Source organism: Branchiostoma floridae, chromosome 18 (assembly GCF_000003815.2).
Source record: "Branchiostoma floridae strain S238N-H82 chromosome 18, Bfl_VNyyK, whole genome shotgun sequence".
In the NCBI taxonomy this organism is placed as follows: Eukaryota; Metazoa; Chordata; class Leptocardii; order Amphioxiformes; family Branchiostomatidae; genus Branchiostoma; species Branchiostoma floridae.
In genome coordinates, this window is record NC_049996.1 from 7,875,876 (window position 1) to 7,890,926 (window position 15,051).

At 41.7% G+C, this 15,051-nt stretch overlaps 1 protein-coding gene across 1 annotated transcript; it reads left to right on the top strand.

The window, feature by feature from the left end:
• The first annotated feature begins 1,545 nt into the window (after positions 1-1,545).
• Positions 1,546-13,443, top strand: LOC118405329. The gene is made up of 10 exons (XM_035804773.1): positions 1,546-2,029; positions 3,889-3,999; positions 4,568-4,663; positions 5,250-5,408; positions 5,775-5,867; positions 6,014-6,253; positions 6,717-6,780; positions 7,738-7,928; positions 8,212-8,341; positions 8,834-13,443. Exons 1-10 carry the CDS (start codon positions 1,759-1,761, stop codon positions 11,286-11,288), a joined length of 3,810 nt encoding a protein of 1,269 aa, XP_035660666.1. The 5' UTR covers positions 1,546-1,758; the 3' UTR covers positions 11,289-13,443.
• The last annotated feature ends 1,608 nt before the right edge of the window (positions 13,444-15,051 follow it).

The following is a 15,051-nucleotide window of genomic DNA, read 5'->3' on the forward strand; positions in this document are numbered from 1 at the left end:
AATAGGCACACACATGTCTTTCTTTGAACAATTTTTGCTATGTGAGCAAGAAACACAACACAGCACAAACACAACCACGTGATAGCTGAAGAATGCCCCTCATATAGCCTCGGTTCAGGCTGACAGCGAATGAAAAACTAACGCATTACAGGGCGTTCAATCAGCTGTAATATGCTGCTGCCGTGAAGCCTGCTAAAGTGGCTACCATTTTTGCATATCATTGAGACAGTTGATACGAGCACAGCGCACGCGATTGTGAATATTTGCACCCAGTAGTTTACAGAAAGGACGGTACAGAGTAGCTTGTTGAACACAAAGCTGAGGGAGTTCTGAGAAGAATGGACAACCTAAAACTCATCCGAACATCACTGATGTTACTGTTGGGTCTGTGTCACTGTATGCCTAGTGCATTTTCACTAACAGGTAAGCAGAATAGTTATCCATATCCGTATCACTACCAAAATGCGTTTTCTTATTTTCCTGTTTCTTCTTATATATATGCTTTACTTAAAAGAAGAAAACCTTACTGTGTTAGTGAAAACATTCTGACCCCTCAAGAATATTTTCCTAAGTTTTTTTTTTCATGTAATATTTGTCATGAAACAAGATTGTTCTTCTAAATGCTCTAATATTTTCTTCAGATAAACAAAGCAAGTAATTTAGATTTAGATTTCTTGAAATTCTCGAGATTGTATATTCGTTTGACTAATAGTTCCTTAACTCAACTAAATTTAGGAAATATATCATGTTGTAAGATTTAATAAAATAACAGGAACATATTTATTCGTTCTTGAATTTCTTGATACAAGAAAATGTAAAAGTTAGTGCGGTAGAAGAGGAAAACACATGGTAGTGTGAACTTTGATACAGTCAAAACTGTATCAGCGGCCACCTTTGTATTGCAACCACCTGGCCATTCCGGTCCCTTTTCATCGGCCCCTTGGGTATTTCCATTGAACTTAGCATTAAGAAATAGTCTATAGCGACCACCTGTCCAACGCAGCTACGTATAGCGACCACCTGTCCAACGCGGCCACGGCCACATGGTTTTACGGTCCCGTAGATACACAAACACTGCCTTTTGCGATCATAAAGCGGCCACACATCACCATGCGCGGAGTTTGAACTCGTACTTTTCGAGGATTTGGAGTTCCCGACAGGGTCATTTTGGCGGTAGGAGAAGTTACGCGTGCCTTGAACGTTAGAACGCAAGTCTTTGTTGGCGAATTTACCAGGCAATATCAATCTTTTTCGGTCTAATTTGTTGATCTGGAAAAGGGCGCAGAATTTCAGAAACACAGAAGAATGGAATAGGACGTTTTGGTTTGAAACTCTGTACTGTTGGTCGAGTTTCAATGACTTAATATCGACCAATAATCGAGAAAACCCGGCCATCGTTCGGTCAAAAATCACCCGTCAAGCTCTTTTCCTTATGCGTGATGCTAGTTTTATACATACCTCCATGAAACATGATTCATGGCCCGGGATGGGGCATGACTGAAATATGCTGTATTTGCTCTCAAGAAAATATCGGCCTTTCTAGTTTTACACATACCTCCATAAAATATTAATGAAACACTGTTACTTGCAGGTGGCTGGGTGGAGACCGACCCGACATGGGTGACACCGGACGTATGGGAGGGGGGTGACGGACTCCGGTGGGATGCCAGGTACGTCTTGGACTCCAACTTCAAGACGACTTGGAGGCGTGGGGATGAAGACGCCACCTGGCAGCTGACGTTTGATCTGCAGACGCAAATGACGCTTTCTCGGATTCGCATTTGGTCTATGCGTGAACTCCTCGTACATAGCAGGCACATGGATGCTAAAGTCATGGTTATGACAGGACAGCAATGGACCACTGTGCCACACAACACACACTTCAGGGGTGAGAAACCAATGTCTAAGAAAGTCTTTCTAGATCTGACAGAATTTTACCTGACTGGGCTCCTCACCACAGGACAGCTTTGGCGCCTGGAGTTCCCGAATGAGTATCATACACCAATCGGAGAGGTCAAGTTTTTCCAAGGTAAGTGCTCAGTACTACATAAGATGGTATCTCACCCGACTGCGCATGTTAGACGTTTTTTATTACCTTCGTCAAGAAGGTTATATTTTGGGTAGCGTTTGTGTGTTAATTGTATGTGTGTAGAAGACAAGCTTAACTCGAGAACGCTGGATGGAATGTATTGATATTTGGTTTGACCTACCCAGTCTTGATGAGATCCAGAAACGATTAAATTTGGGTGCCCCAAGCGGCTCGCTACGGTACTGCAGCGAAACCTCCGGGTACGATATCTCGTGTTCTAGACACGCTGTGGTCATGGTCTTCAAGTGGCAGATAGCTATTGGGGCTGAAAGTAAGGTGTATAGGCTTAACCCTATCCAGATCTAGACTGGGGGGGGGGGGGGAGCTAAAAGTGCCCGCGGCAACTTTGACCCTCTATAGCTCCCAAACGGCTTGTGCTAGAACAACCAAACTTGGTGAGTTTTCCTAAAATATTGTTAGCAACATTTTCAAAAAAAAATTGGGGAAGTTTATGATTTTTCGTGTTGCCATGGATAGCTAAACTACAGATAACGTCATTCTGTGACGTCATTTTGACGTCGTTGCGTCGGCTTTTGACAACAGAAGTCTTATAACACTTAAATATTAATACGAAACCTTTATTGGTAAGTTTTTGAGTGAGATATTTAGGTATTATGGGAATTCCCCGTTTTAGCCAAAAATATGAATTAATGACGTCATAATTACGTCATATTACGTCATAATGATATAAAAATTTCAGGAATTATAAAAATCGACGAGCAAAACCTTCCCTACAAATTTGGTGATCGTACAGTAAGCCGTTTTGAAAATACGAAGGGGGGGTCGAATGAGCCCCCCCCCCCCCCCAGGCCAGGGAAGGCCCAAAAAGCCCAGTCTGGATAGGGTTAAGGTTGGACACCTAGTTAGACTGGATACAGCAATACAGGAAGTTACAATACAAAATAGAAATCCCGATAAAAGCGACAAAAAAGTAAGTGCATAACCTCTGCTTGGGGAGTACTTTGTACCACAACAAAGCAAAAAAAAAAACACGGAGAATTTGACATTATTACTAAATAATACGCAACAAACGATAAACCTACAGTTTTGTGATGGAGTAGAGTACGGCATGTCTACTTTTTTGGGGAAGCATTTAAAATGATATATCCAGATATATCGAGTAGAAAAGAGCAACAGTATACTAGGGGTGGGTAGCTGTAAAGTAAATCCAGGTCCAGTGCGATTTTAGGTCCAGAGGAGCAGGTCCAGGTCCAAACCTGGACCTGATTCAGTGTATGAAAACTTGTGAATGGATGATACACAAAACAATGGTCTATTTCGCTACAAATTAAAGAAATCTGTTTTGTGGAGTATTCGACTTCCTCTGCCGTTTTTAAATCCTACAAGGCTGACTGCCTTCGTACGATTGACTGTGAAACTTGGTAGAAATTACGATAGACTCTACTTCAGTATTGTTATTTTCCTCGACGGGTAAGCCCTAAAACGTGTGGATGCCTGATCATATAATCCGTTCATTTTCCAATAGATCCAACATCCGGTGTACTGAATTTTTTTCAGGTTCGGTTTTTCTTGACCTGTCAAATAAGAAAAACCGGTTTTGCACAGGTACACCGAAATTACCCACTTCTTCTATAATAATATGTTGGTTCTTTTAAATTAATAATAGGATTGGTTTCTCTTATAACATCATACAAATGACTAATAGACATAAATGACTCTCGTCTTCTACAGCATTTAAGGGGTAATATGACTAATATCTATAAATCCTCTCAGACACTGGTAGTTTTACATAAAATTATCTCCCCTTCATAACTGTGTATCTTCTTATGTTGGTCCAGCTTGCTCCGGATTTGAGAGGACGGTGTGTACAGACGGTAACTGTGACGTACATAACGTGGCCTGTGACGGGATAGTGGACTGTGACGATGGGAGCGATGAAGACAACTGCGGTAAGTCAGGCATCTCACGCTGCGCCTGTCGATAACACATTATTGTGGCAACTTTGCGAATTTTTCTTCCATTTTCCTTTTGCAGGCGACCGGTCAGCCTTACACATAGGTTAACGCCTGGGATTTTAAATCCGATGTTTTGTTCCTAACGCAAATACAAAAATATCTTTATTGGAAATAGTAATAATACCATTGCCTTATGAAGTTACCACTCTTATTGGCGATACTACTTGTTCTTGTCCATTCAAAACATTTTGAAAATTGAATCTTTTTGGAAACTGTAAAATAAATGCAAGGTCTGGGTAACAATTTGGACCAGTTAATGAACATAGTTTACCTGCTCTGTGAGATAGTCGCCCTAACCCTCGTACGCTTTTAGCTAGCGATTTGTACATTTTTTTATAAAAAATTAATGCAAATTTAATGAAATTTGTGCAAATGCTTAGGCACCCCTGACCTTCGAGTAGGACTTTATTTCAAATCTAGAGATTAAAATCTACACAAATGGACCAGTAGTGTAGAGACCTTTCCACTGTACCTCTGACTTATCTTGTCTTTTTGAATGTAGATCAAGAGATCTGTCCGAGTGGAGCCGCCATCAACAAGACAGACGTGTGTGACGGTACAGACGACTGTGGAGACAATACAGACGAGCAGAACTGCTGTGAGTATGGACACAATGTTTCTTCCTATTTCTTTGCCTTTCTCTTGTACTTGTAGATTTATTAAGGTGAGTTAGGTACAGAATTTCTCACTTTCAGACACTTGACCTTCAGATTTCCCAAGGTCAGTTTTAGGTGTCCATTTTCAAACCTATTTTTCTACTTTCGTTTCATGCTGACTTTATAGAGATTTTGATAGTAATTCTCCCCAAAAAGATTGTATTGGATTGTGTAGTTTTTTTCATGTAAATCAATAGATGAGTGTATTTTTGCTTTCAAGAAAAAAATGTTTTTGCTGTATTTTATATCTTGTTCTTCGTGATATGATGTGTTATTGTGTACGAGTGGCCTGAAAAAGGGTTACGGGAAAACATTCTGCAATTATACCTGTTGCCTTTCTGTTGTGCAAAAGCCATGGCTGCAATTTCAGGAAGTACAATCGTGAATAATGTGCTTTGTGTTCAGCTCTCCCATGTGTGTAATGATTTTTTTTTTGTAAGTACAAACTTATATATATATATATTTATCTTTTAAAGAAGATATCAATAATGTTAAAAAACGAATTCCTTTATTGTATACTTCATACAGGCGAGCGTCAAGGAAGGCTGGCCTGCAGCAATGGACAGTGTATAGATTCACAAAAAATGTGTGCCTTTACCCACATTCCCTGCTATGGTATTCCGTATTCACAAGATGTTAGATGTGACGATGTGGAGGATTGTTTGGATGGCAGCGACGAGTCCTGCTGTGAGTAACTTGGCTGTAATGTTACTTATAGTAGACGCTAGTTATTATTGATGTGTATACATGCTGGGCAAGGATTGAGCCACTAACACCCCGCTCATTCCAATTAATACATATAACACATAAATATTTGTATTCTGTATCACTCTGAGAAAGAGAGAGAAAGAGAGAGAAAGAGAAAGAAAGAGAGAGACAGAGAGAGAGAGAGAGAAAGAGAGAGGGAGTCAGAGAGACAGAGACAGACAGAGACAGACAGAGAGAGGGAGACAGAGAGACAAAGAGACAGAGACAGACAGAGAGACAGTGAGAGATAGTTGAATGATAAGTTATGGATGAGTGGTGGATGGACAGTGCCCTATCGTTCTCCAGCGGCCTCCTGTGACAATGGAGCCCTGTTCCATCAGCTTTCTCGGTGTGACGGCAGAGACGACTGTGGGGACAACAGTGACGAGCAGAACTGCGGTACGTACGGTTTATTTGGGAGTTAAACATTTGAACATCAATGTAGCCCATACTTTCTGTGCCAACTATAAAGCATGCAAAAATGGAATTTTACGAGCACCTTCTTTTGTGAACAACATTTACAATGTAACATTATATCTCCACAGTCTGTTACTATATACATGACAGAGGGACAAGCTACCGTGGCCTTGCAAACCGGGACAACTCCTGTCAGTTGTGGACATCTCAGAACCCCCACCCCCATAACCACACTCCCCAGGCCTACCCACGGGCAGGGCTGGAGCAGAACTACTGCCGGAACCCGGACGGAAAGGACAGGCCGTGGTGCTACACAAACAACCCGCTCATCAGGTGGATGTACTGCGAGGAGGTCTTCGCCTGTGACGGTAAATTCAACGTTTGTATTTTCTTCGTTGACGAATAAAGTTCGCCAGCGCCTTCCATTGCCTTTCACCTCCTGAACCAAGGACGGATACACATCTTTAACCTGGTCGTGTTAATTAGTTAGCACCTTTTCCAACAGAACACGATCGCATAAAATGAAGCTTACGACCCATGACTGCAGCGTATAGGGGCTACATAATAGACACAGTAACTTTTCCAACCTAACTGCGATACCATAAAAATCTCTGTTGTCATATCTACTTTAGAGCAAGTTTGTGCTCTTCCATGTTAAGCGAAAGAAATTTATCAGATTTTATAGACGGAATTTAACATAGAATGATAGAGACATCAAGATATGTTTCAGATCGTACATTCACATAAGCTCGATATATATGTGACAACAGTAGAAGTGTATGTGTTCAATGTTTTATCTTTCATACCTCCTCCATTTTGTTTTGACTTTAGCTCCCCCGACGCGATGCTTCTACGCTTTGGATAAGGGAAGGAGTTACGCAGGGCAGACTAACAGGTGAGACTAACTGGGCATTTTAGGAACCTCAAAACCTTCGACATAAAGACTTTGACGCCACAAATGCACAAAACATCCGACACTAGCTAGGCAACACTTTCGAGAAAATGCAGGATGTTTCCCTTTAAGTAAAATGCTTTTTTTTTAGAAATAGGGCAGATTTTGCTCTTGCAGACCTCTTCTTAATTGCTGGAACAGCTAATATCTAGTTCATGTGTTGGTCAGTCACATTCTGTAAGCTCTTATTGGTTTAAGACAGAAGAAAAAGAACAAGAAGAACACAACAGCAAAAACTATATGATTCCCCGTCGGAAACACGATAATACCTAAAACTACGAGGGGTGATCAATTATTTCACAGTCACATCAAATTCCGGGGCATTGCTAACGAGAGCAACGGGGTATAGTTAACTAGGCTTTCATGAATGTCTACCAAAATTGAAATCGTGGGGATCATTACTATGCATGCGAACCCCGTTTCAAAACCAGCATGTGAGTTGGAGAGTGGTCTATAACGTTAACTATTGCATGTTCCAACCCACAGGACCAGGTGTGTCAGAGATGATCAGAGATGGGACTCCCAGTCCCCCCACAGCCATCCCCACACACCACATGCTCTTTACACGTTTATATACCGTATATCTGTACATAGAGCAGGAGACCGGGTGTGTCAGAGATGGGACTCCCAGTCCCCCCACAGCCATACCCACACAACACAGGATCCTTACACGTTTATATACCGTATATCTATACAGGGTAGGAGACCGGGTGTGTCAGAGATGGGACTCCCAGTCCCCCCACAGCCATCCCCACACAACACAGGCTCCTTACACGTTTATATACCGTATATCTGTACAGGGCAGGTGACCGGGTGTGTCAGAGATTGGACTCAAAGTCCCCCACAGCCATCCCCACACACCACCGGCTCTTTACACGCTTATATACCGTATATCTACAGGGCAGGAGACCGGGTGTGTCAGAGATGGGACTCCCAGTCCCCCCACAACCATCCCCACACACCACAGGCGCATCCTGATTCAGGTCTGGAGGAGAACTTCTGTCGTAACCCTGACAATAAGGAGCGGCCCTGGTGCTACACCACGGACCCGACATTGAGGTGGAAGTACTGTGACGTGATGGAATGTGTTGGTAAGAGGGCTTGGGCAAACCTGTAGCTCTGTTCTATTCGCGTTACTGAAATATTTCTGAAAAGGTAACTAAGAATGCATCGTGAATGTCCAAACTTTACGAAATCAAGGAAATCACAAATTCACTCACTCACTCAGTCACCCACTTATTCACTCACTCACTCAGGATTACTCTCACTCAATCAATAATTACCTCACTCACTCATTCCATGTACAATAGCTATTTGTTTAAAAAGGAAAAGGTTTGAAAAATTTATCCCAAATTTCCCCATTTGTCTTCTCAGACCCTTTATCGCCGGACTCTGTCGGCCAGGACTGCGGTGGAGACTACACCTGTGCAAAGTCTTTCCCATTACGACTTTGCTACTGTGACGAAGACTGCAGCTTTTTCGGTGACTGCTGCCAAGACTTTGAGTAAGTAAACCTCTACTAGCCTGGTAAAATCACACTGCTAGCAGCCTCAGCGGCTTGGGCTGCATGCTTGAAAAACAACCACCTTCTAATTCAGTAAAAAGCTAGGAGGAGTTTCAGTCATGTTTGGTGAGACAAACATACAGGGATATGATTGCTGATTGTAGATATCCAAGACAATCATTCTCTGTAATAGGGCACCCAGGGGCGTCAGGTAACAAGTAGAGATGGGTTCAGGTCCAGAGGATCAGGTCCAGGTCCGGACCTGAACCTGGACCTGATTCAGTATGTGAAAACATGTGAATGGACGATACTCAAAACAGTGGTCCATTTCGCCAGAAGGAAATCAGTTTTGTCTAATATTCGAATTCTGCTAGCGTTTAAGATGATTATGAATTCTTAGCTTAAAGTAAAAAGCACGTGGTAATGTTCTTAAGATAAGATATCTTACATATGGCGCTGTAATTTATTCAGACTTTATTGCACCCGCTACAGAGAAGGCAGTGAATCCCAGACGCCGTCTGACCATCACCATCTGAAGTGGGACTGTGTGTCTGGCTTTTCTCATCGCTTCATAAAAGACACGGAAAAAAAAGAATCCTATTGGATGGTTGTGGACTGCCCAGATGAGTGGACAGATGGCATCACGAGGGATAAGTGTTTAAAACAAGTGGACCCCTTCGATCCGAGTGAGCTAGTCTACCGAATGCCAGTTGAGGACGCTTCAAAAATCCCCTACAGAAACATATTCTGTGCAATTTGTAACAATGTGTCTTTAACAGAGACAATTCCTTGGGAGTCGCAAGTTGAGTGTACAGGGATGCTTGACTTGTCTCCTCAAATCCCTAGGGGTTCCCAAGAATACAACAGCATCATTGAAAGTAGTGATACATATTGTTTTGGAACGAAAACTATAGCGTTTGTCCCTTTAGACACATTGCATGCTAGACTATGTTTCCATGTTGATATTTTAGAAGAGAGTTGTGATATCTCCTCCTGTATGTCCTACAGTTACCCAATAGGCATTGGGTATAAGACTTACAGAAATGTTCACTGTGCTCTTTGTGAAGGACTGTCTCTTACGGCAACCGCAAACCTTAAGTGTGCTTCAGCTTTGGGTAATGATGAATTACGAAATGATTGCAATCTATTGGACAACTGCCCCTCAAGATTTTCACTAACTAATCTGTTCAACTTTAATTCGTATGGGAGTGGTGGAAACAGTCCCAATCAGTGTCCTTCCGACACTTTATACGATCCTTTTGCAGACACATGCAGGTTATTCTCGTCCTCCCGTAGAACTCACGGCTCATTAAACAATACCACCCCCTTACAAAACTGTAGCGAACCCGCTCTGACGTTCACATCGGAAGAGTTCCGTGTCCTTCCCAGTGGTAGCGTCCACCTGTTGGGTTCTAACGTGTCCTGCACAGCTGAGCAGGTGGCCATTCTGAACACAACAGCATCGATCTGCGGAGAGTGTATTCTTCAGTACTTCTCAAACTACACACAGACAGCTAGCCCTTGGGACGCTGACCAGGGCTGGTTAACCCTAGGTCTTGTGATAGCGTCCGCTGTAGCAGTGTTCGGTTACGTAGTCCACAATATCAGGTCTGGCCAGTGGGAGAAAGTCCCAGAAAAGCTGAAGGTTCAGGTGTTGGTATGCATGGCGTTTGCTGAAGTCTTGTTTATGGTACGTGTGAGGGTCCCCCTCGGATCGGCTTGTGCAGCGTTCGCGATCATTCTTCACTACTTTTTGTTGACGGCCTTCACATCCATGAACGCGCTTGCCGTGGACCTCTTTCTAACGTTTCGTGATGCTTTAGAAAGAGCGAAGCTGTACCAGTACCTGTTGTACACATGGTTGATGCCGATGCCTATAGTTATAGTGACCGTGATTGTAGAGTTCGGCAGTTCCGTCAGTGTGGGGTACGGAGAGAACTGTTGGATCGGCAATCCGGTAGCCAACCTGCTGGCTTTTGGAGTCCCTGTTTTCAGCGCCATTCTGGTCAATGCTGTCTTGGCCACTTTTGTCTTGCTTGCCATACGGAAGTCATTTGTGATAGCCGACAAGGCAAAGTCACGTTCGAGCAGCAGCAAGGCTTGGGTTTACTTGCGTATCTCCTTCCTGACGGGGTTTACCTGGATTCTCGGTTTCATCTATCCTTACGTCAACAGCCGAGCTGTCGAGTACATCTTCATTGTGCTGAATGCTTCTCAGGGCCTTCTACTGGCCCTGATGCTGACAATAACATCGAAGGTGGTGAAGAAATGGAAGGTGGCGATCAGGGAACGCTTTGGTCTGGCTGAAGCTAACAAAGACAATAGAGCAAGCACCGCTGCCATGAAGCAGAGGACCACCGTAACGGCGTGTGAGACCAGCTCTTCTGCAGACATACCCCTGACAACTTTCACTGATGTGGAGGAGAACAGAGCACGCATTCAGCTAGATAGTCTTAATAAGGCCAGTGGATGTACTGCCACTGTTAGCAATCGGAAGACCACAGTGTGTGCTACAGAAATGCCCAAGACAACGTTAGCTGATGTCGAGAAAACTGCACGCTCTCATCTGAACAAGCCTCAACAGGACAACGGAGCAACCGCCGCTGCAAGCACCAAGCTTGCCTCCACAGGGGGAACTGAAGCAGATGCAGGCGGAAGTGACGTAGTGGCAGGCGGAAGTGACGTAGTGGCAGGCGGAACTGACGTAGTGGCAGGCGGAACTGACGTAGTGGCAGGCGGAACTGACGTAGTGGCAGGTGGAACTGACGTAGTGGCAGGCGGAACTGACGTAGTGGCAGGCGGAACTGACGTAGTGGCAGGCGGAATTGACGTAGTGGCAGGCGGAACTGACGTAGTGGCAGGCGGAACTGACGTAGTGGTAGGCGGAACAGACGTAGTGCGTTCGGTGACCGCTCCGGATATAGATGAAAAAGAGACTAGTTTCTAGTTTGAGCCGTTGACTTACTGACTTGACGTATGTCAGGTAACGCTCCTCCCCTGTCACCCGAACCACTGCAGCAGCCCAGAAGACCCTGTTCAGCATCGCCTTTCCCATGCTGCCTGCCTCTAGTGCTGAGCCGTTAGAGACAGCATTGACAGCAACAACAGCATTAAGATTCCTTGTACACCTTCCTATTTCAAAGGGAATCACTCAAAATGTAATCAGTCTCAATGATTTATTACGTAATTAAAAGCAAGCTCTAATCTAGCCACATGCATTGCATACTTTAATTATAGGGAGAAAGAGAGAGAGAGCTTTAATGCGCGGTATTTAAGCAGGTTCAAAGTACGGCATCGTGTACATACATGACAGTTAAATTATTTCAATCTCAAATACATTATGTACTTCATGAAAAACTTTAATCATGCATACTGATAGTCCAGAACATTATGTTTTAAAGGGAAATATATACATGCTATGTCAGCTGTAATCTCTGTTCTACAGAGTTTTATATGGGTTATGTTACATACTACTAGAGATATGAAAAGCTCATGATAGTTTTTGTTTGTGCAATGTTGTAACAATTTTGTCTGTCTTATCATACATTGGGCAATCTATTATGTGAATTTGTTTTGAATATGATTATGGCACCATTGCAAAGTTTTATAAGGTTGATAAAAAAACTCGATAAAAAAGTTATCGGCTCTTGCAAGAGAAAAGAGAAAAAATGCCACGGAGTCAAAGGATAGGATATGTAAATAGATAGGGCATCATTGAAATAATCAGATGGCTTATGTTGTAAGAATGAGATATAGACTTTTTTGCGAAATCTTCATTGTTCACGGTGTAGTAATTAGTGCATGAAGATTTCAGGAAAATGTTTCAACTGTTTTTGTACCATAATGACTTTAACAAGAGGTCCAGTATTTGCAAGATAAGAATATCAGTTAAACAGAGATTGTGTAACTATAGTAAACATGATGCAGTGGAAATGTATATGATGTTATTTGCAATTTTCTCGTTACGAAGATTACGGAAACAGGCCATGTGAAACAATGTGCCTGAGATTTCACCATTTAGAAAGCCTAAACACCATATTACTGACTAGGGGTGGGTACCGGTACAGGGAATTCAGGTCCGGTTCAGGTGTGGAGGATCAGGTTTTAGCACCTGAACCTGATTCAGTATGTGAAAACTTGTGAATGGGCGATACTTAAAACAATGGTGCATTTCGCAACAAACACATCTGTTTTGTGGAGCAATTGACTGCAATTGGTGTTTTGATATCGTACAAGCTAACTGCCTCGGTACTATTGACTGTATAACTAGGTAGAAAAGACAATAGATTCTACTCTACTTCACTCTTGTTAGTTTCCTCGACCAGTAAGCCTCAAAACGTGTGAATGCCTAATCAGATAATCTGTTCATTTTCAAATAGGTCCATTATCTGGTTCACCTAAATTTTTTCAGGTCCGGTTTTTTGAAACAGTCAAATAAGAGAAAAACAAAACAAAACTTTTGTACCGGTACCCACCCCTATTCCTGACTATAGGATTGATTTAATGCTTGCTGTTAGCATTCATTGGCCCATGATATCAAACATAATCCAGTTATTACTGTCAACTGAGTTTACTTCTTTTGAATGGCAACAATTCTAACATTGAAAAAAGATTCTCTTGATTCTCTCTTATGTTGATTGTATCATCATTTTTCAATACTTACGTTTGATTCAGTATCAATCTCCTACAGACTGATGGCAGTTTAATCTACTAAGTTTTCAAAATCGCATATTTCTTTGAATATCATCCTTGATCCGTGTATAATATTACTTGCATGATGGAGATACCTATCTCTAGTAGTAACAGATATAATAAAAATGGAAGATGGAATTAGAATAGGCTATTTAAAGGGGAAAGGATCTGTATCAAAAGCCATTAAAGTGTCAGTTGCATGTGAAATTTGTATTGAATATTGTATTGAGTTCGTTTGTATTGCACACCCGGTAAACGACCTCGTGGTGTTACACACCAAATATGTACTGAAGAGTACAAGCCGCATCTTACTAACAGATTTACTTGATCCACTCACACCGTGTAGGACATCTAGTGGTTTTAATAAGTGTGGTGGGTTCTTTTAAGTCACTGAGGTGTGGTTATCCTTAAACATGGATTAGACCTCCGTTTGTATTAGCGTCCTATCCATTTGACGACAATAACCAAAGATAGATACCCATTACCACGAGTGTGTTAAGTGAGAAACTTTGTATGAAGTGTTTTTCCCAAGGACACAACTTCGGATTAAATCGGGATTCGATACCAGTACCCCAGGGTTCTGAACCACACACCCTACTTTTACGCCACGCAATATTAACGCCATACAACTAATTATCTAAATCGCTACATATATATATTTCTTTTAATATTTCTTGAGAAAATAAATGCTGCTTCGTAGGTGTGGTGGCCTTTTGAATGGCCCAGTTTGGGTAACCGCACACTCTCAGTGCCTGAATAACATGATCTTTCTCTTTATCTGGATGATCTGTAATAATGTTTTCCTCTTTGTGGAACAGTTCAGGGATTACCCCTAACTTGTGGTCTAAAGGGTTGTTCGACTCTGCGTTTAAATCTTGCTCCGTATGCATAAGTTTTCTTTCTATTGTTGTCAATGTTAAGGGATCTATCAGCCCTAACAGTTGTCCAAGAAAATTGATTACTTCATATTGACATCTACAAAAAGAAAACACGTGCATACGGACCAATTGCAAGAAAATCAGTTTAAGATTAGTCTCGTTCTTATATAATTGACTTTTTTTAATCCGTCTGAAACGACTAAAAATTCATACTAATTAATACGTTATTCCCTTTTCTTACCAGGTGAACTGATGGTGAAGACATTTGCGTAAATGCTTGTTAAGGACCGTTCAGTGTTGCAGTCACCACAAATTGATTTACATGTGTGCGTTTGAGAGTTTCCATAGAGTTTGACGTCATAAATCCTCAATACATATCATCCAAGCGATTTCACACAAATTAAACGACCGTTGATTGCAATACTCGGCGATTGCAACACTAAACGCTTCGCTGTCCCTTAATAAAGCAGGCTTTAAGGATACAGAAATATTCACGCCAATGTCTTCTCCATCAGTTCACCTGGTAAAAATAGGGAGTAAAGTAGGGTAGAGGCATTTTGTTCAGTCGTTTCTGACGGATCTAGAAATATGTTTCATACAAACTAAATAACATCAAAATGCATATTATCTTAAATGCATATAAACCAAAATGCTTATTATCAAAAATACGTACTATCCGAAATACATATTATTCAAAATAAATATTGTCCAAACGATTTCACACAAATTAAACAAACGTAGTTGAAAAGCTGGGCGATGACAACACTTAACGGCTCGCTGCCCCTAACAAAGCAAGCTTAAGCTTTTAAGGAACAGAAATATTCACGAAAATGTCTTCTTCACCGGTTCACCTGGTAAAAAACAGGGAATAATTTACGGTAGAAAAAACTTTGTTTAGTCATATCTTACAGATCCAAAATACATATTATCAAAAAAAAACATATTATCCAAAATATCTATCGTTAGAAATAAATATTATGATCAAAAATACATAACACCAAAACGATTTCATACAAATCAAATTAACGTTGATTGAAAAGCTGGACGATTGCAACACTAGCTGAATAGTTCGTTGCCCCTAATCAAAACAAGCTTTTAAGGAACAGAAATATTCACGCAAATGTCTTCTTCAACAGTTCA

Excerpts from the sequence above, each read along its gene's own strand:
- LOC118405329 (XM_035804773.1), top strand. The coding sequence starts at position 1,759 with ATGACGCTTTCTCGGATTCGCATTTGGTCTATGCGTGAACTCCTCGTA. Across the intron at positions 2,030-3,888 it reads AGAGGTCAAGTTTTTCCAAG|CTTGCTCCGGATTTGAGAGG; the intron begins GTAAGTGCTCAG and ends ATGTTGGTCCAG. Across the intron at positions 5,409-5,774 it reads TGGCAGCGACGAGTCCTGCT|CGGCCTCCTGTGACAATGGA; the intron begins GTGAGTAACTTG and ends ATCGTTCTCCAG.